The following is a 23,365-nucleotide window of genomic DNA, read 5'->3' as shown; positions in this document are numbered from 1 at the left end:
TCGACACTACGAGACATAAAAACTTCATCAGTGTTGAAGAAAAGGTAAGAGCCTCAACAATTTGCTGATTTTCAGGCTTCACCTTGTATTTATATACAAGGTGAAACCTGATATACTTTACATTATTGTAAAGTACAAGTCAAATATATTTGTCGCTCACACCGCAGTATACAGTTACTAATTAAGTATACAATTAAGAAACAACCTCACTCACCGCAATTATACACTGTTGTACATATACTACAGAAATTCCAGTTAAAATTCCTATACAAAACCACAAATGATACACGCACCGACCATGCAGCAAAAAGTGTAAAAAGCATTTTATTACATATATAGAATAGAACATAGAAATATATATAGAATGTAGTCTCGTGGTCGCTCTACAATGAGCTTTGTCTGAAAATATCTTAGTAAATTCGGTATAGCACTTACAGGCAACTCCTTGTGCCACTTTTCATAGAATTCCATGAAGATATTTGTTGTGACTGTAGTAGTGAATTCTAATATTTGTTTTTTTTTGATATTCGTAAATATTTTTTCAGAAAATACTCGACTAGTTTTTTTTTATAATATCAATTGACGCCAAACCAGTCGTGCGCCTGATGGTAAGCTACACCCCTGTCCATAACAGAGAGCTTTAAATCGCAAAGGTCTGAGGGTACTGCCACTGCGCTCGTCACCCTGAGACATAAGTTGAAAGCCCCATGTGCCTGTAATTTTCAGCACCCTTAACCCTTCAAAACCGGAATACAGTAATGCTGACATTACTTTATTGAAACAAATATCGCACAAACACGAAGAAAAATCCCTTCAATTTGACTGAGACCAGCGCCTAGCGATCTTTCGCTAAGCCTATTGCTTTTCGCCCGAGCCACGAAATGAATCAGCAAATCTTATGAATTTCTCTGTAGCTTTTTTTTTGTTTTTAACGGCTTTTTCGCAGTTCCGCCACATGTGAGAAACCTATGAAAGTTTTTTCTTCACTCACCTATTGTATGGTGCATTTTTTTTAATAATATATTATTTCCGGAATTAGTCAGTCATATCCGGAAAAAATATCACGCACGTTTGATTAAGTCGTTACGCTAACATTAACATATATCATAAGGCTAATGACCCGTTTAATGACAACGTATTTATTGTATTATATTACAAATAGTAAAATAAATATAAGTTTCTGTGTATTTACTTTGAAGCATTTGACATGATTAAACCATCGGAAAAAAAACATCCTTGAATGCTTGCATTTCAACAACCTGACGTGTGCAGCTGTTGCCGGGCTCGATAGACACAACTCGTACAACGCTATCTTCACTCGGCTGCTGTCTCATAATCTTCCTTAGTAATCTTGGAAGTATCTGAATAAAGATGGCGTTGTACAATATGTCGGCACCAGTGTCATTAGGATTTTCTGTGAAGCCTCTCTGATTTTCTTACGGCCGATATACTCTGCGCTCCAAAGTTTCCAAAAATGCTGTCGAAGCTGTTTCATATACATATTGTTACGAGGTTATAGGAAGAGCCTAGCGCCTTTTTTTAATTTGTTTATGATAATGTCTAATATAAACACGCAGCTCAGTTTAGACGTTTATCTTGTTATGGTGTCTTTGGTGGTGTTACTTATTTATCTATCATGGTCGTCATATAGATTGCAAAGGGCAAGGACTGCGCGCATCAATTAATGCACAATAGTTTTTTAATTGATTTTAAGATTAAATGTAGGTAATCAATTATTTGTTCTTTTAATATTCTATTCAATAATGCATTTTCTTTCATTCCTTTCTGTTTTCACTTACTGCCTTATCTACTTCTGTCATAGATGAATAACGCTTGAGTATTCAGTTTAAAAAGCAGTCATTCTCCACTAATCGTCATAATCACATATTTTTCTGTATGAATATTCACAGAACGAGTTTGACTTGGTTTACAGATTTTTTTATAATGTCAAGTGACGGAACGCACAAGTGGTGCGCCTGATGGTAAGATACACGCCTGTCCATAACAGTTACAGTGCCACTCAGAGCTTTAAATCGCAAAGACCTGAGGCGCACTACCACTGCGCCCGTCACGAAATAACGATTTAATCCATAGTCTGCACTTTTTGTCATAAGCAATGAATTTACATTACTTATGAATATACTTTCGACATATTGGCACCTGTTATGTTTGCTTCCGTTCCTGCGAACACTGGCTCGCCACTGACATGCATGGTGTAACACGGCACACACAACGGTTCTCATGATACTGATCCGAACTTCGCCCAATCGTCGAACATAACAACCCCTTAGGATGCGTCGTAGAGAGGCGAAACACGTGTCAGGTATATTTTTGATGGTGGTGGCTGTGACTGTAGTTGCGCTTGTATTTATTTTATGCGGAAGAAGGGTAAGAAATTAACTGTATGAAAAATATTCAATACAAACGCAGCTATTTTGCACGATTTAACCTTCACTGGGTTCGCGGAGTAGCAAATTAATTTACTTCCATTTTTATTAACAAGGACTTCGGCAAAGTAACGCCTGAATCTATTAATTATTTAGTAGTAGATCTCGTTTTGCTGATTCCAGGCAATTTATTAAGAATCACTTTTGGTAAAGATGTCGATTACGTTCTTTATGATAAGGACGGCAGAATTGCAGTGCCACTCAGAGCTTAAACTCTAAAAGATCCGAGGGGTACTGCTACTGCGCCGGATAGTTTTTTTATTATTTCGGAAATTGTGCGGAGTTAGTACTAGATCTTTTTTGTAGAATTAGTCTTTATGTGCAGCTAGGTTTTACAGCAAGTTGCAAATCCGACTAGCATATAACAAAGCCAAAAAAAATAAAGTAAAAAATGACTAAATGGCGATTTACTCGCAGCCTGTATGTGCCAGCGCGGCTTAAAAACGTTTGTAATATGCCTACAAGTAAAGCCTTTCAAAAAACAATCTAACGAATTTCTTAGGTGCAACGATTTGGTCACTACAATTTTATTTTCAAAAAATATCAAATACGGGACATAAATTTTGGTCGAGGTTTGCTCCAAAACTATTGTAGTGAGAATCATGGGAGTTTTACTCATGCATTCGGAATGAAACGTGTTCTCTGATTCTTTTTTTAATAGAGGCATGTCCTATTCTAGGGGTAAAAAACGGTGTCCTAAGGTCACCGTGAAATATAAGCTGACATAAGGTCAGAATTAAATTTCATTACACTTTCTACTTTCGAACTAATTTTTACGCCTCTGTGGTCGAAAGGTTAACCATCCTGGACTGAGTGGAGGTTCCGGGTTCGATCCCGGGCGGAAAGAAATATTTGTAACATTTATTTCTCCCGAGAGTTTAGGTGTAATTTGTGATTGTCTATGCGTGTGTCTATGGCACCCGCGATAAAGAGTTTCTACAGCGCTGCTTTAGGAGTGCATTGGTGCTAAAAATGAACACCAGAGCTACCATTTCAAGGTCTAAAACTTACTAGCTACCTTTTACAAATAGTTCTTTGTACAATATCAATAAATAACACTTTGTATATTAAGCTAAATTATCGTATTACCATGTGTGTGTACCTGACCTTCGTAACTCATAGAGAGGAAACCTCATTAAACTACATAATACCGCTTAATACGTGTACTATAAACGGGTAGCGCTTAACTACACACTTAACCATAATTAACGTAATAAACGTCGGCAACAATTTGTGGTTACTCGAACTTCATTAAGTTTATTGTTGTGAAGCTTTGGGAACACTGTTTGCAAGGTTATTTATTTTTAAATAAATACAAAGGTGGTCGGTATATTTTGCTTTAAAGGAAATGTAGCATCCGGATCTAGATGAAAGAGGATTTCGTCATCTCGATGAATAAAAGGCGATTTGAAAGTTTACAGCAGTATATTAACATAAGTAGCTAATTTACAGGATGAATGCTGGTGATCGTTATCACCAACCACTACGGTTTCGTTTAGATTAAAAAGTTAAAAGTTCTTACATTTTGTCAGTTTATACTAGCGGTTCGCGATAGTGAATGATTTCGATATTTTACTTACTAGTAACTACTAATCCTGTCATTCTAATGACAAATTGGTAACCTACTACAGTATCGACACGCTGTGATGGCCATTTAGACAGATTACAATAGTGAGGTCAAATCTCAATTCATTATCGAAAAAAATATAATCAAATGCGAGTAGTATCTATACGTTTCTAGATTTAAAACTAGTATTGCTAGGGGTAGCTGGTTAAAAGTTTTAATAAAAATGTTTACTTAATATATCGTCAAAACTGAACTGCTTTGACGCGAGTACGCTAGAGGCAGAAGTTGTGCTGGACAGCGATCCTATAAGTGACGATCGTATTAGATTTCATCATCAGAAATTTCGAATAACAAATGCCGAGTTGTGTCGTAAAATTAAACATTCATAAATTTTGTCAATAGTGACAACAGTGAATATCAATTAACTCTTTCAACGTAGTTATGAATTAATACGAAATTTGATGAGCGGACAAACGTCAAAATGGCCATCATAGCGTGCCGGTACTTTTATTTTTGTATTCGAATGATCTGAATGATCATTAGTTACTAATCCATAGATTCCATAGAGTATTTCTATCTAGCCCTCTCTGCCATTTGTGTTAATACCGTAAATGTGACGGGGACAGGGACATAATAATCATTCGACGCGTACACCCGACCGAATTGCAGAAACATTCGACATCGGTGACTTGCTTGGATTCGACATCGATATGATTCTCTCATTCGAATGATTAATATTAGTTACATTTAAAGTCGCGCATCGCTAGTTTATACAAAATAGCAGTGCAGCTCCTAGTGCAAGAGTTCATCCAGGGCAATACTGCCACCTTACCAATTTCTGCCGCCAAGCAGTAATATCAGCATTGTGTTCCGGTTCTGGTAGGGTAAGGGTGCTGGTAAAATTAGAGGCACATGGGACTTGTTAACTTATGTCTCAGAGTGTTGGGCGCAGTGGCAGTGCCCCTCAGATCTTCGCGATTTAAAGCGTACTATCAGATGCAAGACTTGTGCGTCCCGTCATTTATAATATTATAAAAAAGAACTTTATAGGCACCATTAATTTTGAAGGTTGTAGAAACAAAATTCTAACTTAATAATAATTTATGTTTATGTATATTTATACAATTGTCTCATTACATTACGTTGCGCTTCGTTCATATCCACTATTTGTTTTTCATTAAAAATAACCTTTAGTACTTTCTATAGTAATAACAGGAAATTGTTTGTAAAGACAACGAAGTTTTTCAATTATAATGTAACTGGGTGACTGGGTCAGTTCCGAATTCCGCAATAAACCAGAAATACCGGTTTTTTAGATAACAGGGTTTTTTAACACAGTCAGTGAGGTAGTATTGCTTAATGAATGAATAATTACAAGGATTTTATATTATGTAGTATATGGGAAGTATTCATCGTTCCTTTAAACAAGATGGCATTATATATAATATACACAATAGTATGAAACTTTGAATGCAATCAAGGAAACAGTTAACATACACTAATTAATTCATTGGGTTAAAAAAACTTACTTGGGGCAGGCTAAGACTTCTAAGCTATACTGCCAGATCTTAGATTTTAACTTTTCTTCAATAATTTAATTTAGAACTTAAAAGACATGCTCACAACAAATACAAGTTAATTATAATTATGAATACAAAGATCGAACACTCAGAAAAAACACTCAGAAAAAATTCCTTCGATCCGGTCGGATTCGAACCGACGTCTTCTTGCATACCGTGCCAGACGCTATACCAACTAAGCCACGGAACGAACTAACGGACCTCACGAATTTTTCTATGTGCTTGCGTCGTGTCTTTGTACTTGGTCTTTCAACGACTTTTTAGTCGTAGCGCCATCTATGAGAAGTCTATTGCAGATTTATCACCCAGTTAGTACCTTTACAGCTACCAGTCCTGGCGAGAGATAATACATAATAATAAATAAATAATAATAAATTTATTTCAAAAACTTACAGTATAAAGTATAAAAATAGGGCATTATAAAATAGGGCAACGTAAAACTAAACATATGACAGCTGGTGCTTAAAAAAAGATAACTTGTGCTTTAAGCACCAGCACCTTCCAATGTCACAAAGTACAATCTCTATTATTTCATACTGACATTTTAAATAAAAAGAAAACTTAGGAAAACTAATAATAATAAGTGAGAAGTGCATTCATGCGTACATGCATGTTAGTATGTGTGTGTGTTTGGGTAGGTGTGTTTTTGGGTGTGTGTGTGGTTGGGTGTGTGTGTGTGTGTTTGGGTGTGTGTGTGTTTACAAAAACCATCATCATACTTTATTTGACTGGTTGTAGAAGATTTTCTGTTTCATCATATGAAAGTTTCAAGAGCCATTTAGATATAATTTTTTTACACACGTATTTGTTCTTTTGATAAATAGCCAAAATGTTATTTGTTTTGTTATATAAGAATGGTCCCAGAAAGTAGAAGAATTTTTGACTGAAGGAAGTTTTACAGACAATGTTACGGGGAATGACATTGACACATCTACTGTTTCTAAAGTACGATGCAAGGCAAAAGTTATAACCAGTAGTATGTTGTCGAAGTACAGTTTGGAGAACAAAGAGCTGGCGTACTGTAAGCACTTCACAATATTCATACAGTTCCCAGGTGGGGAAACGGAATGGTTTAAAAGTACATACTTTTAAAACTGCTCTTTGAGCACGCTCAATCGTAAGCAAATGAGTTTTGGACGACCCTCCCCATGCCGTTATACAGTAGCTCAGCAGGGATTGGCATAAGGCGTAGTATACCATTTTTAATATTCCCGGTTCAGTCACATGCCTTAGGTGCTTGAAAACATAACATAGTTTCCGTATTCTGCCAGATAAGTTTTGAATGTGGGATCTAAAATTCAGGTTCTCGTCTAAAGTCACACCAAGGTATTTGATGGTCGGCGACGTTTCTAAGTAGGGACAGTCACAGACTAGACCGCTCATCTCAGCGTGGTTATGGGCAACTATATTGTACAGGGATGATTCTAACGAATTTTGTTTGTAAATACTAAATTTCATAAACTTTGTTTTACTAATATTTAATGATAATAAGTTATCAGAGAGCCATGTCGAAATCGAATCAAAGCCAACTTGAGCAGCTTGGAACGTTTGCTCCCAGGTACTAGCAGTAAAGATCAGTGTCGTGTCATCCGCATATGCTACCAATTTACCATATACTAAGTCAACACTGCACATATCATTAATATAGGTCAAAAATAGTGTAGGACCCAATATACTTCCCTGGGGGACTCCGTGTTCAACAGGGAGCTCTTCACTCAAATGATCGCCAATTTTGACACACTGTGTACGATTCGAAAGATAGCTTTCAAACAATTCCAGAGGTTTACCCCTTATTCCAAGCCTTTCAAGCTTGCCACACAGTCGGTGAACAGAAACCGTGTCAAAGGCCTTAGCCAGATCCAGAAAAATCGCGACGCATTTCTCGCGATTATCCAGTGCCTTAACAATGTGATTAGTTAGATCATGCACCGCGTCGTCAGTAGACCTGTCATTACGAAATCCAAACTGCCTGTTAGATAGGAGATTATTTGTTTCAAGAAATTTCTTGAGGCGAATATTTATAATTTTCTCTAGTATTTTAGACATGGCCGGCAAGACAGATATAGGACGATAGTTATTAATACGATGTCGCTATTCATTGTATTAATTAAATTTTTATTGAATTGATATTCAATTATTTTTGTGAAATTACTTCTCTAGTTTCTTATAATTATTAATACAAAGATCGAACACTCAGAAAAAACACTCAGAAAAAATTCCTTCGATCCAGTCGGATTCGAACCGACGTCTTCTTGCATACCGTGGCAGACGCTATACCAACTAAACCACGGAACGAACCAACGGACCTCACGAATTTTTCTATGTGCTTGCGTCGTGTCTTTGTACTTGGTCTTTCAACGACTTTTTAGTCGTAGCGCCATCTATGAGTATAGCGACTGGCACGGTATGCAAGAAGACGTCGGTTCGAATCCGACCGGATCGACCATTGACTTACAATTATATGGACGTCGGGTCCGCGCTAAAAAGTGTCCGCACTTGTAAGGCGCTAAAATCGTATACAGAGCGCGACACTCCGCTTTAGTCTTCATTTGTTCTACTGACAGCGCGATACTGCGATGACATTACAATTTAAATTTCGAATAGGTTGACTTGGGACATTTTTTCGTGGTTTTTGTATTAGACCCGTCGTCCATTTATTTGTAAGTCAATGGGATCGACGGATTTTTTTCTGAGTGTTTTTTCTGAGTGCGAACACTCTTCTCTTTATTAATCTTTGTATTAATAATTATAACAAACTAGTGAAGTAATTTCACAAAAATAATTGAATATCAATTCAATAAAAATTTAATAAATACAAGTTAAGTTAAGTTTACATATTGAAGGCTAACATATTTTAAGGTTAACATATTTTTGTATTATCGTTTGTCAACTAAATCGTCGAAAAATTTGGAATAAATAACAACTCGTTGGATAAGCTTTTTAAAGGAACCCCCGGCTGTCTTCGGGTTTTATTTAGTTGTCCTTTGCCTTGTCTGTGTCTGGTACAGAGATTCGCTCTGGACCTTTTGGAGGGAAAAGTGTCGTTTTTATTTTGACTTTCAATTATTTTGTGAAATCTAGTTTAAAGTGGAATAGGATAGTGGTATTTTGCCTTAATCGAAGATTAAAACGCGAAATTATACGAATCTCGAACTAAAATACCCGTATCGAAGGAATCCCGAGTCAATCCAAGCACGCCGCCTCAAATTGCCGGTCCTCTTTGTGGCGGCCATATTTACAGAAACATAATTAAACTTTATGTTTAGGCTGATGACTTTGCCAAAGCCTTAATAAATTAAAAAAAAAAATCTGATATACCGGACGCTTTCAGTCTACTTGGAGGTGTATAGACCTCCAAGTCGACTTTTCAGTCGCTTCCTTTATTTTTTTCCATCCTCTAAGCTGAAAACTATCACATTTTTTTATTTATTATACAATGGGAGGGAAACCGCTAAAGTGACAGGCACGACAAATTACTGCGTGTACTTGTACTATAGCTATGTCAGATGAAGAAATGCGTCAGATACAGACTTAAAATTTGAAATGATTTATAACCGGAAAAAATATTAATTCTTATTTTTAGTTACATAAAAGAAGCACACTTTCTTTACTTTACATCTTTTGTTAACATGTTTAGTGACATGGAATAAATGGTATTAATAAAATAGGGAAATCGTTTTACAGCTTTATATAGTTCACTCTTAGAATAATAACGCATAGAAACCTAGTTTGCACACGCTAAGTGAGGCAAATTGAAGCGCTCCCAATGGGCCTACACGAGCGGGCGGGCCTTCAGTGCTCAAGGTCAACTTGCACCGCGAACAGCTCAAGAATTTTAGCTAAAAATGACGAAATGTGCGGTAAATGAGTGTAAAAATACATCAGACAAACATAAAATAGATACTACTTATACTACACTTTTGAGGGAAATGTTATTCCATGGCATCATTATTTGTATATTTGTGTGCGTGCCGACGAGCGTAGATACAAGTTGCTTACGCCTAGATGAATTTGATTTTTGCCTCACTTGTGACAGTTCGTTTGATATGAAACTATCATTCTATGCCATTGACTTAGTATTGTAAGTCAATGTTCTATGCGTTATTATTCTAAGAGTTCACTCGGAAATCGAAACAAAACAACAATGAAGTGCGTTGTTTAAAATTTAAATTATCATAGGTTTTAAATCTAATAATTAATGGGCATGGAAATTAATATTCGTGTGCATTCGGAAATCTGATGATTGTAGAGGGACATTGAGAAAATAGAAGCACTGTACAATATTGTACTACTATTCATAGGTGTATTTTATCCGTAATTACAATTCTTGAAGTTGTGTTCTAGCTAAAAATAACAGAAATCAGTAAATAAACAATTAGTCAAAGATGATTCAGCGGCATCGCGAGTAGTAACACAGAAAATGTTATAGAATGCGGTTTTACCACAAACTGTACGTATTTTTTGTATTATTGTACAACCGGTAGAGCGTAAATTTATAAAAAAGAATACGGAGGTTATATAATCAATTGCAGTTGATAGCTAAACTATCGGCCTTGATAGAGTTCTATTTATAACTGCAATAATTATCTTTATTATATAATGTTTTTGTTATTTTAATATTTGTTTATGTATTATTATTTTATGTTTTTGTTATATAGGTGTGCACGCTCCATCGTCGACATTTTTTTTTAATATGCATGGGACGGGACGAACAAGTCCTTTAAATCGAAAAGCGCCCGTCACCCTGGGACATAAGTTGACAAGTTCTATGTGCCTGCAGTTTCACAGCACCCTTACCCTTCAAAACCGGAACGCAGTAGTGCTCACATTACTGCTTGGCGGCAGAAATGGGTAAGGTGGCAGTACTTCTTAACTACTATTGATCCATTTTTCTGGTTTCGTAATGCATTTCTATATATTTACTTCCGAGGGAATTTGTCTTCTTTTAAACTATTTATGGCGCAATACAATTTGGACGAAAATGAATAATTTACATTGCAATTCTGGTTGAACGACGTAAATAACTTAGGAAATTAAACCATGTTTTTTTCGGGTCTAAATTGCGTGTATTTATTTTCTTAAACAATTACCAACAAAAAATTTGTTTCCATAAAAAAGTTGAAAAAAAAGCTATCATCCAACAAAATTATTATTGAAACTTTTTTTAAATTACTCAATATCATCCAGTTTTCACCAAGATTCGATATTTGCTGGTTAATTTATTTGTCTGCTGAAAATACAGACATTGTTGCGAGTTATAATATAGTCTATTAAAGCCTTTTTCTTTTTGCTTTTTGGCGGTGCCTTTTTGGATTTCGCCAGTATCGAGTTTTCCGCTTAGTAATTATAGAGGCTTCTGTAGGTATTCAACGAGTACAATAGGTAGACCAGTGCAAGGGTCATTGGAGAACAAATCCAGGCTTGTCGAGAGCCCATGATTGGTCGTTTGAATTTGACACTAAAGGCAATCTCCCACTGGGATGATGCCCATCTTATGAAATATAACGTTACCAAAACGCTGGCGTCTCTATTCTCCACAAAATGGAGTCCCTTTGACCTGACTTCGACTTTTCGTGATATATACATACCGTCGTCCAGTTTGACATTCGACAGATAAAAAATGCAGCTAGGAAGATTGGCATCCTTTCTAAGGTGAGGCGTTACTTCACGCCGGGACAATTGCGTCAGCTGAACCAAGCACAAGTCCGGTCGTATATGAAGCACTTCCACCTATGGAAGGGCTCTGCTAATACCAACTGACTACCTTGATATGCAAAGTGGGTTATAGGTGACGCAGATTGTGTAGAAAAAAAGCTGCAGAGCCTTTAACATCGCCGTAAAGTTGCCTGCTTGATATCTACAGGATTTATCACAGGGAGTGTGCGATGGAATTGCATGAATTAATTCCGTCTTCCACTTCCCATCACCGGGGGAATAGATGTAGGCGTTCACACCTATATCGTGGATATTCCAAAGATTCGCATGAACCGTTACGCTTCCACATTTATATGGCGAACGGTTATGGAGTGGAATTCCCTGCCTGCAGACTTGTTCCCTGAACGCTATAATGGGTTCTTTTGAAGGCTAGAGTAAATAGGCATTATTTAGTGTGTGCATGTGACATCATAATCACTTTCTATCAGGCGAAATGGAGGCTTAGAAGATGGTGGAATGCGCATTATTTTATTAAAAAATAAGCTTTCCTATTACATTTTAAATTTTGATGTTGCAATCAGTAAAATTCTGTTTTGCCTTAGCTCTATTGACCGTTTTTTCTTTTCTCTTTGGTTTTCCTTCCCGTCCATTTCCTAACCTTTTACTTTGACGTTGGCACAAAATTATAGTGACATGATTATAAAAAATGCCTTAAAAGACAATGTATTTAAAATCACCCCGAAATATCTATTATGGTAGATTTTAAACACATATTTAAACAAGTATAAGGTACAAAATGACTTTTACTCCAGTATCTTTGAAACTTTTTGCTAATAGGATGTAAGTACCTCAACTAATCTACAATTTCGATTTTACAAATCCGCTTCCCCAACGATAAGGTTAATGAGATATAACATATAAATAACGAGCCTTGTACCCCCTACGGAGGGGTCAGACTCGGTCTGCCAAACGCGGTCGGGTTTAGATTACGTAGTGTTCTTATGTTATGGGATGCACCATACCCGGAGCTCGGCCAGCCGGCTGTAACGAATGGTATGTTCTTCTTCTTCTTTTAAATGTTATGGCCCCATCGAAATAATCAATGATTTTGCCAATGTCAGGTAAAAATAACTATGTACGGTAGTTTAATATTATTGTAAAAATTATACAAAAAAATGGCGAATTCGCTAATGTCCTGTGAGTTTAAAAAAACAATGGTATGTTCCTTAAATAGAAGAAATTGAAACGTCAACGTCTTTCTCGAGCATGCGCGAGAGTTCCGCGGAAGATTTTGGCTCGTATCTAGTTTGTAAGTTACGCAACTGACTATACTATATTAACTACCTCCGTGGCCGAATGGTTACCATACCGGACTGCCACGCAGAGGTCCCCGGGTTCGATTCCCGGGCCGGGAGAAATATTTGTATGGCCTACATTTAATTGATAATAGACTAAAGTGGAAATATCATATTAACTATGTGTGCGATAAACTACGCGCTATATTAGCAAAATTCGCCGTAGTCAAAAACAAAATTCCATTTTCAACCCTCCTGAACTTGTATAAGGCTTTAGGTGAAACAATAATATATTATGGACTTAGTAGTTATGGTAGAACCTGTAAATCACACCTTGATCCAATATATAGGCTACAATTGAGAATACTCAAAACAATTACACCTACAAAAATTAAAACTAAATATCAAAATGACTACCGGAAATTATTTACCCATTGTAAAATTATACCTATACACGATCAGGTCAAGTATATTCTTCTCGTGGAAAACTTCTTCGACCTAACTTTACAAAACGTTTTTATACCTGAAAGATATACTCGAAGCGCGTCAGAAATAAGATTAATAAAACCGAATTATAACAACCTATACGGAAAACAATCACTACAATTTCAAATACCAACATTAATTAATGAATTGCCTGAACAACTTAGAAGTGAAATAACGAAAGCTAACATTAAACGTAAATTAAAACAATATTTTACATTAGAATACTAAATCAATTGATAAGTTTGAAATATTAAATTAAAATACTATTGTAAAAAAATCCATCCGTGTATTACGGCCCCATGGACACATTTACTATCATGCACTGTGAAGCTGATGAGTTTCATGCTTACCCACAATTTTCTTTTATTTGTTAATTGTATTCTATTTAGTACTAGTAACATTCCATTTTTATTTATACATTTGTTTACAAGTAATTCTTTGTTAAGTATGTTTACATTTAGTTAATGTATAATTGTTAATTTGTAAAGCCTAGACGGTGAACACCGGTGTACGGACAAACCTAAATTGGTTTTTGCTACACCGTTAAAGTTAAGTTTTTATTTGTATTTACTTTTAATTAATAATAAATAAATAAATAAAATAAATTTCTCTCGTGAGTTTGGGTGTAATTTGTGGTTGTCTATGTGTGTGTCCATGGTACCCGCGACACAGGGTTTCCCTAGTGCGGGGCTATGTTGAGTGTGTGCGTTATTATTATTATTATTATTATAAAGTCCGTTATGCTATTTACGGTATCATTCCAAAAATTCGCTTCCAGTCCGTTCCGCCGCAAAATGTATTTCACAATTTGTAATATGTAAATATTCCCGTAATTAATACATTTGTTAACGATCAAAAGTACTTTTTGTCCAGCAACAGACTATGGAGTGTGTAGCCCAAGCTAATATTCTGCCAAGCATCCACGACAACTAAATCGTTTATTAAAAATCCTCATTATTCGTGTATAAGACGACTTCCAAACACAAATTCAAAACACCGTACCGGCAACACACACTTTTTTCTACAAAAGTCTGTCTATTATGTTGAGATTTTCACTTTTTTACGCTAAACATCAATCATAATTTACACTTACATCTACACTCTTATATTCACACCAGCTCATATCGAATAGGTTACATTAGATGCACTATTTACAATTAATAATTTATCTCACAGTAGTTTCTTATATTTTTGCGTACAAATAACTTCTACATTTAGTAACTCTCGTTGGTTTTTTATAATATCAAGTGATGGGACTAACAAGTCGTACGCCTGATTATAAGCTACACGCCTGTCCATAACAGTTGCAGTGCCAGTCAGAGCTCGCAAATCGCAGAATCGCAAAGACCTGAGGAACACTGTTACAGCACCCGTCAATCTGAAACATTTGTTGACAAGTCCCATGTGCTTGTAATTTCACCCTTACCCTTCAAAACCGGAATTCAATAATGTTGACAATACTGCTTGAAGGAAGAAATAGGTAAGGTGGCAGTACTTCCCTGGACGAAATCTTTCACAAGGTGCTCTACTGCTACCATCAATAAACCGGATTCGTACCCTAATTTACCACCCTTAGAAGTGGAATATTTTTTTCAAATTTGAATGGGACCGCTGCTGAGGTACCCTCTTTCCAACAAAATAGAAAGAATCATCGAAATCAGTTCACAAATTATGGAGCAATCGCGTAAGAAAAAAAATGCAGTCGAATTGGAAACCTCTTTCTTTTATTCAAGTTCAAATTCAAATATCTTTATTTCGGAATATTCACCCATAGAGGTTAGTAACAAAGCACTTATAAATAGAGTTAGTACTACAAATAACATTTTTTTCTAAAACTAATTTGCAATCGAGACCAGATCTCGTGAAAAGAATTTGCAATTTTACTTACTTTTAATTATACTTACTTAATTTTACTTTATTTTATTTTAGTTCGCTGCCACGAACTCTATGCACCAGGGAAGCCGCTCTTTTTCGCGTGATAGCTGCAAAGCCATCTACCTTAGCTATGCCGAACATCACCGATGCACTGCAAATTGTTTTATGAATCGGTTAACCTAATTGTCGAATTCGTTCGCTCTGATTTCTGATTAATATGTATCGATGTTTATAGGGTTACGATACAGACACTAACCTAGTATCCAAGTTTTCGTTTAACACAGAATTTCGATTGAAAAATATTGCATAATCAAATACATAATATATCTTAACGAATGTACGGAGTTTTAGAAAAACTAGGCCAAGTATACTTTACTCCACTTATGAATGTCTATCTCAGATACCGAAATGGCGACTGACTTTTATAAGTAGAGTCATTATTTGCCTTATTGCAAAATGCGAGGCCTTATAATGTTGTGTTCGTGTTGTAACTGCAAATTATGAATACTTCTCAATTATTTTAACTTTCCGTAAATAAATAACAATTTCTGGTAACAACATTTTGCGTCTTTTCAACTTCTAATTTCAATATTATTATGTATGTAATGATTAATGAGGTTATCGTTTTTTAATATTGTTTTATTTTCTCTGGTTTATATTTGCGATCAATTATAATCTTAATTAATTAATTAATTAATCATTTACAATGTCATTCTAGTGACTCTCAGTGTCGTATTCTAGAACTCTACTCAATGCTCAAGTCAGGATTTGAGTATGGTTTAAAGCACTCGAAATCATACTCAAGTCCCTGCCATTAGGGCGTATTTCCAGTGCTTGTGTTGCCAGTGCAATCCTGACTTGAGCATTGAGTATAGTTCTAGAATACGACCCTTAAACATTTATTATCATTATTTAGGCAAAAAGAGACTTTTTCTAAGATATCAAGTTACAGGACAACGAACAAGTCGTACGCCTTGTGATAAGTGACATGCCTACCCGTAACAGTTGCAGTGCCACTCAGAGCTTTAAATCGCAAAGACCTGATGGGCTCTGCCACTGTGCGCGTGGCCCTGAGGCATAAATTTAACAAGTTCGTAGTTCTGTGAAGAAAACTGTCTATTTATTATGGGAAAAAAGTACCAGTAGTTCTGTCAACAGAACAAAACTATTGAGAATAATGGGTCCTATGTGCCTGTAGTTCCACCATTATCCTTCAAAAATGGAAAACAATAATGCTCACATTACTATTTAGTGGATACTTCAGCTGTGAAATGTTTTTGAAAAAATTATTTTTCTTTTTTAGATGAAATATCTGCTGGTGGTGGGCGCAATCATAAGCGTCGTCGCTTGCGCTGAGCCTCTCCCTCCGTCGTGCAGATATCCGGTTTATTGCGACAGCGACCTTCTGCACCATGTCCAAATGGCACGCGTCTTCCCCGATTCCAAGACGTTTGTGGACTACCACATGCGCAGTGACCCTAACGACACCCTAGCGGCCTTCCAACAACTTCTCGACCAAACAAACAACGCTCCTTCGAAAGAACATCTTACGCAATTCGTCCATCAACATTTCACTAATGACAGCGAACTGGAAGACTGGACGCCTAACGACTATAATGAAAACCCTGTATTTCTCAGTACTATTAGAGACGAACAACTTCGACAGTTCGCTAAGGATGTTAACAACATCTGGCCCATACTAGGTAGAAAGATTAAAAGCAATGTTTTTCAAAACCCTGACCGGTACAGCATCATCCCTGTGTCCAACGGCTTCATCATACCTGGAGGTCGTTTTAAAGAGCTTTACTACTGGGACGCTTATTGGATTGTTGAGGGTCTCTTAATTACAGGAATGAAGGACACAACCAAAGGCATGTTAAATAATTTTGTTGAACTGCTCAATACGGTTGGACTTATCCCTAACGGCGGCAGGTGGTACTACGAGAAGCGCAGTCAGCCGCCATTATTTACAGCTATGATGTCTTTGTATATACGATATACAAGCGACATCGACTTTTTGAAGCAACATATAGATGCCTTGGAGACAGAGATGAACTTTTGGCTTGACAACAAAATAACAACTATCAATAAAAATGGTAAATCGTACACACTCTTGAGATACTACGCTCCAACTGCTGGCCCCCGCCCAGAATCCTATTATGAAGATTACACTACCTCATTGCACTTCAATACTACAGAGAGCCGGCAAGATTTCTACGTCGAGCTAAAAAGTGCCGCTGAGAGTGGTTGGGACTTTTCCAGTAGATGGTTCATCGACGCCGACGGAGACAATACTGGCCATTTGACCAACCTCCGCACAGTGGACATTATTCCAGTTGATTTAAATGCCATATTCGCTAACGCTTTGCAAAATGTAGCGTACTTCCGTTCAATACTGGGACAGCCTCGTATAGCTGCGCGCTGGGGAGCACTCGCTAGACTATGGAGGAATAATATCGAGCAAGTGTTATGGAATGAAGAAGTTGGAGTCTGGCTGGACTATGACGTCGCTAATCAAAAGCATCGCAACTACTTCTATCCGACTAACTTGTCACCGTTGTGGATGGAAACAGTGACAAAGAACGACATGAAGAAGCATGCCCCTCGTATAATACAATATATGCACGATTCTGGTGCATTAAATTACCGTGGCGGATTACCGGCATCGATGCTCAGAACCGGAGAGCAGTGGGACTTTCCGAACTCGTGGCCGCCTCTTGTGAGCATGGCTGTAAATGCGATGAAGGCCTTGAATACTGAGGAGAGTAAATTAATCGCATTCCAATTAGCGCAGGATTATGTGCGAGCGTGCCATAAAGGGTACCAAGAACACAAACAGATGTTCGAGAAGTACGATTCAGAAAATCCTGGTCAATACGGTGGTGGCGGAGAATACACGGTGCAGGAGGGATTTGGATGGTCCAACGGAGTTGTATTTGAGTTCCTAGCAATGTACGGTAGAGAAATGACGGCTAACGACTCATTGGATGACAGTGAAAATGGTACAGAACCGGCGGCTTCCTCACATCAGCCTGTCTCTGTACAGAAAGCACCATAATTATAATTATGTATAATTCATATGCAAAAGAAAATTCTACGCAAATATCATGCTTATACATAGATACTGTGACGATTTGAAAAGGCATTTGTTGTTAATATAGTTAAAAGTATGTACAAATATTTTTTTATATCTATGCTTTTACAGCACAGGTTGTGATTTAGAAACAAACAATTACCAACTACTTATCAATAACATGAAATAGTGCCATACATACCTAGTTATTTATAATAATATATATGTACAAATATATACCCAAAAATTTGACCAACGAATTTATTTGATTCATAGGTGTTATAAGTAAAGGTGATAAGTTAAAAGAAAACTGTGCAAAAATGTATAATGTTCAAGAAACAATTTTAAGAATATGCATTTACAATAATATCAACTATTTTTGTTTAAAGTAATTTAAGTTCCAATTCTTATGTCAGTGTCCTTGTGACATTTCTCGCATTTCATACCTTGTTTTCCGGTAGGTTTTATTTAAAAAATAACTCCCATGAAATTATGTATTCCATTCATTGACTTACAAATAAATGGACGACGGGTCTAATACAAAAACCACGAAAAAAATGTCCCAAGTCAACCTATTTAAACGTAGTGACATGTAAAGGAATATGAAAAAGCTAAAACGTTGAATTTAAATTGTAATGTCATCGCAGTACTGTCTAATTTTGCCTGCTTCGCTGTCAGTCGAACAAACGAAGACTATAGCGTGAATGACGCTCTGTATACCATTTTAATGCCCTATAAGTTCGGACACTTTTTATTAGCGCGGACCCGACGTCCATATAATTGTAAGTCAATGATTTCATTACACAAGTACATTCCTATAAATATGATTAGTACGTATAACACGTAGGCGCGTTTGTACTCACAGGATTTTTTTTAAATTTCATAATTTTTTTGTCGTATTTTTATGGCATGGAGTATACAGCTGATCGCGACACTATGTCGTTTGATGAAAAACGTGTAGATCAACCAAAGAGACTCAAAGAGTAAACTAGAGTTTTTTTTAACGCTATCACTAATACGGTATTGGGTAAATCATAGCAATTGCCAGTTCCTTAGATGTGTTCCAACGTGGTTAGTGTAGTTCCGTTGGTTGTTGTATTGCAGCGATGTTGCTTTTTTAAATTTAAAATTAAGTGAGCATTTGACCTTCATCTCATTTCATGAAAAGTGACGATGAGATGGTACAGGTACGTCTAAATAATGTCTATTCAGTCTCGCTTTGAAAAGGCCCAAGTTATAGTGTACAGGGAATAATTCTGCAGGCAGGGAAGACCACTGCATAAACGTTCCCTATATAAATGTGGAAGCGTAAGGCTTCGTGTTAGAGACGATTATGAAGTTAGGGAAGCTATTAACCGAGTTCACGTTCGCATTATTGTAAGTAAATGAGAATTTATTTAATTAATTAATGAAGACCATGTTTGTTTCAAAGCGATTTCGAATTGTTCAGTCGTTGTCAAAACTAACTTAAAAGGATGGAATAGAATCATCTACTTCGTATTATCAATGTCATAATATTACAATTGTTTCAAAAGAAACTTATCGACACTGTAGAATTAATTGTTCAATAAAAAGAGTTTTGAGTTAGAGTACACCCTAAGGACTTGTTAAAAGGATGATATGTTCTGATATTTTTCCTATCACTCGCTCTTACTATTTAGAAGCTGACTGTACATATCAGTACTTTCTAACTGTATTTCCTATTTATCAAGTTACCATTTTAGTATTTATTGAAGTTGTTATTAATTTATAACGTGTTACTTTTTACCCTACAGCAAAACAGGGTTATTGTTTTGAAGTTTATAAGATAGCAAAATAATAAATTAAGTAAAAAAAGAAATTTATTTATTCCTACTTAAATTATTCAATTATATTATTTACTTATTATTATATTTATTTAGCCGTTTGAGTTAAGCACATAATGTACATGTGAAATAAAAGGCTGTGTCATAGTCATTGTTTTCATTTTTTACCTGCAACTGTAGAAAAAATTATAACTCAAGAAAATTAAACCTATGGTTTTTGGGCTGGTAGTAAAGTTTTCTTTAGCTACTTGAGCTAACGTCATTATTAGGTTAAAGAACAAAAACTGACGACTTCAATTGAGGCAATTAATTTGATACTGTTATGATTTTAACATCTCAGAAATAGATAACATTTACTGTAATTTCACAACACAAAAAGAAAAAAAAGAAAAAGCAGAAGTAAAACAAAAACGAAAAATAAGTAACGAAACAAGCATTATCAAATTTTAAATAGTCAACACAATTTGACTTATTGTCATGTGTATACGCTACAGTAGCGTATGGAAAAGGATCCACTCAACACTGCCGACACAATTAGATAGCAACTTAATTAATATATTCCTTTTCCCCTAAAGATAGTGGAAATATTTTTTTTAATACAGTTGCTCAAAACGTGGTATTTTTCGCACTACAAATCGTGCCGAAAGTTGGAATTTTCGCACTAGTGCTTTTTACTTTTCCATTTTTTTTTAAATTTACTGTTGTTTCAAATCTTAAGCACAGAACTAAAGAAGTTGTATATTTATTTAATATTTGTGACGTAAGTCATTCGTCATTAAAACTTATATTTATTTACAAATACTATATAATGAACGTATCGAGTGGAGGTTTCTGCCTACCCCTGAATGGGTGACAGGCGAGATTTTTATGTATATATTTGTTTTATGTATTACAGATAAATTGTATCTCACTACCGTGCACGGGTTCCTAAAGAAGTTTAAACAAAAGTACCAGGACTTCATAATAAGAAAAGTGGTATGGTGGACCGATATTACAGAAAATAAACAAAAACAGCACGTTAGAACTATATTTCTTTTAAATAATGGTTGCAGTGATTGTATTTCATTATTTTAATTTACTAGCAGAAAATGAGTTTTTTTTAAATACTGTTTTATTTTACTTTCAATGTAGTTTTTTCGCAAATGTATTAAAAAACGTCGTTTGATACACGTGCGGATTTGTCATTTTCACTTGTCTCGCGTCTCGTGAAAAATGACTAACTTTCCGCACTTATATAAAAAATAACTATTAACATACAATAAAATAGAATTTAAATTTGCTCCGACAGTCTTGTAATACAGATGTGTCATTTTGAAATAAAATTTTGCACAAAAGTTGATAGACTTATGTAACTTATTGCATCATTTCCGAATCGCTAAAGTCGATTTCGAATTGTTTGAATATATGTGGGACATTTTTGACAATAAGATTCAGCTGTTAGTGTAAGTCAATGTGTTAGGGTAATCTTTTCCTTTTTATTATTTGTATTCAATGATCTTAAATACGGTTTAAATATGCGGCACAAAAAACAGAAACATCTTTTTAATAATTGAAAAAAAAAACCGACCTCAAACTTTACATGCATTTTTCGATTTCCATGGCATCCCCACTTAGAGCATATACGACTGGACGTGTCATCGATAGGCAATCCCCTCTGTCAAGATACAAGCGCAAAAAACTATCGCACAAGAAACACTACTTTCAAATCGATGTTTTTTCATTTCCATTATCGAATTCACCGCGTGAAGCACTCCACGAAACATGTCGTCTTCTCAAAATCTCTGCTGCATCCAGTCTAGCCAAAGGTGGAATTACATTCCATACATAAGCCTACTTTTTACATTAATTGCTAATTTTCTATTTTATGACATTTTTTCACAATGATCACATTGATTCAATTTATCGATTACTTACATTGACTTACAATTATATGGACGTCGGGTCCGCGCTAAAAAGTGTCCGCACTTGTAAGGCGCTAAAATCGTATACAGAGCGCCAAACTCCGCTTTAGTCTTCATTTGTTCGACTGACAGCGCGATACTGCGATGACATTACAATTTAAATTTCGAATAGGTTGACTTGGGACATTTTTTTCGTGGTTTTTGTATTAGACCCGTCGTCCATTTATTTGTAAGTCAATGATTACTTATAAAATATTTCAAAACATTCGAACATTTGACATAAGCATGCCTATGAAGTTCCCTATTTACTAACAGGCAACTATAGACAAAAATGCAGCATACTTCATGGACGCTGTTTTTTCGTTATAGAGAAGCGACGCGCTCTTTTAGCTCCTATGTTTATCGACAGATTATGTAACGAAGTTTATTCAAATTGATTTGTCCGTCGTATTGTATATTAAATAATAATGTAATAAATTATAAATAATGAAAATAAATTGTAATTGTTTAATATAAATCATCATAAATATGCCATACTGTAAGAAAAAAATAAAAAGTACATGTACGAGTACGATACACACAATAAACATGAATTACATAAGCAATAAAAATAACCAAATAGCTAACTGTTCTTATCCTGCACAAGACATGCGCAAAACACAGAAAAAGACCCGTTACGTTAATTTCAATTTTCGAACCACAAGCGATTGAAATATTTAGATTTAGAATAAAGAAACTATAGAGTTGATTCACTGTTCATCTTATTTTTAAAATGACTTTTTATTAAATGTTAGTAATAAATAACTAACAAAATATTGTTGTATTCGTTTTACTGTTTGGAGTTATCAATCAGAAGCCCGAAAATACATTTGCCCGAAATAATATTTGCTCGAATTTTTGTAATCCCAAATGTATTTTTTACATTATTTTAGGAATATTAAAAAACAAACTAACTTAATCTTTTCTTTGTAATAAGCAACCAAAATCCCTTGAAAGCATAACGGTTTTGGTATAAATCGGTTTTCGAGATTATGAAACTGAGTTTACTTTGAGTTTAGTTGGAATCTAGAAATTTGAAACATCGATACATTTCTTACAGCACGTCAGTACTACCAACAAGAGACACAGCTATTTTCACATTTACATATATTATATTTATATTAATATTTGTATGTACCTATATATCTGTACAACTCTTATTACTTGAAGTGAATTCGTATAAATTTCAACATAATACTATAAAATTAATTAAATTTTTATTGAATTGATATTCAATTATTTTTTGTGAAATTACTGCACTAGTTTGTTATAATTATTAATACAAAGATCGAACACTCAGAAAAAACACTCAGGAAAAATTCCTTCGATCCGGTCGGATTCGAACCGACGTCTTCTTGCATACCGTGTCAGACGCTATACCAACTAAGCCACGGAACGAACCAACGGACCTCACGAATTCTTCTATGTGCTTGCGTCGTGTCTTTGTACTTGGTCTTTCAACGACTTTTTAGTCGTAGCGCCATCTATGAGAAATCTATGACAGATTTATCTAGAAGTAGCCTCAAAAAGTAATTATATTATAAAACACAATAAATATCTAGTTTTGAAGATTATCCCAGTTTATATTTATAAAATACCTCTCGCTACGCATCCTAAGCTACGTCTCCAGGTTACAAATGGT

General features: G+C 35.5%; 1 protein-coding gene across 1 annotated transcript in view; it reads left to right on the top strand.

The window, feature by feature from the left end:
* The window catches only part of LOC113239972 (trehalase-like), a 45,167-nt gene extending 26,607 nt beyond the window's left edge, over positions 1-18,560 (top strand). Inside the window, exon 2 of the mRNA XM_026477161.1 lies at positions 16,209-18,560. Coding sequence (XP_026332946.1) covers positions 16,209-17,963 — 1,755 coding nt within the window. The 3' untranslated portion in view covers positions 17,964-18,560. The remainder of the gene's footprint in view (positions 1-16,208) is intronic.
* The last annotated feature ends 4,805 nt before the right edge of the window (positions 18,561-23,365 follow it).

This window comes from Hyposmocoma kahamanoa, unplaced genomic scaffold (assembly GCF_003589595.1).
Source record: "Hyposmocoma kahamanoa isolate Upper Pololo Valley unplaced genomic scaffold, ASM358959v1 119, whole genome shotgun sequence".
Taxonomy (NCBI): domain Eukaryota; kingdom Metazoa; phylum Arthropoda; class Insecta; order Lepidoptera; family Cosmopterigidae; genus Hyposmocoma; species Hyposmocoma kahamanoa.
This window is presented reverse-complemented; position numbering and strand designations above follow the sequence as displayed.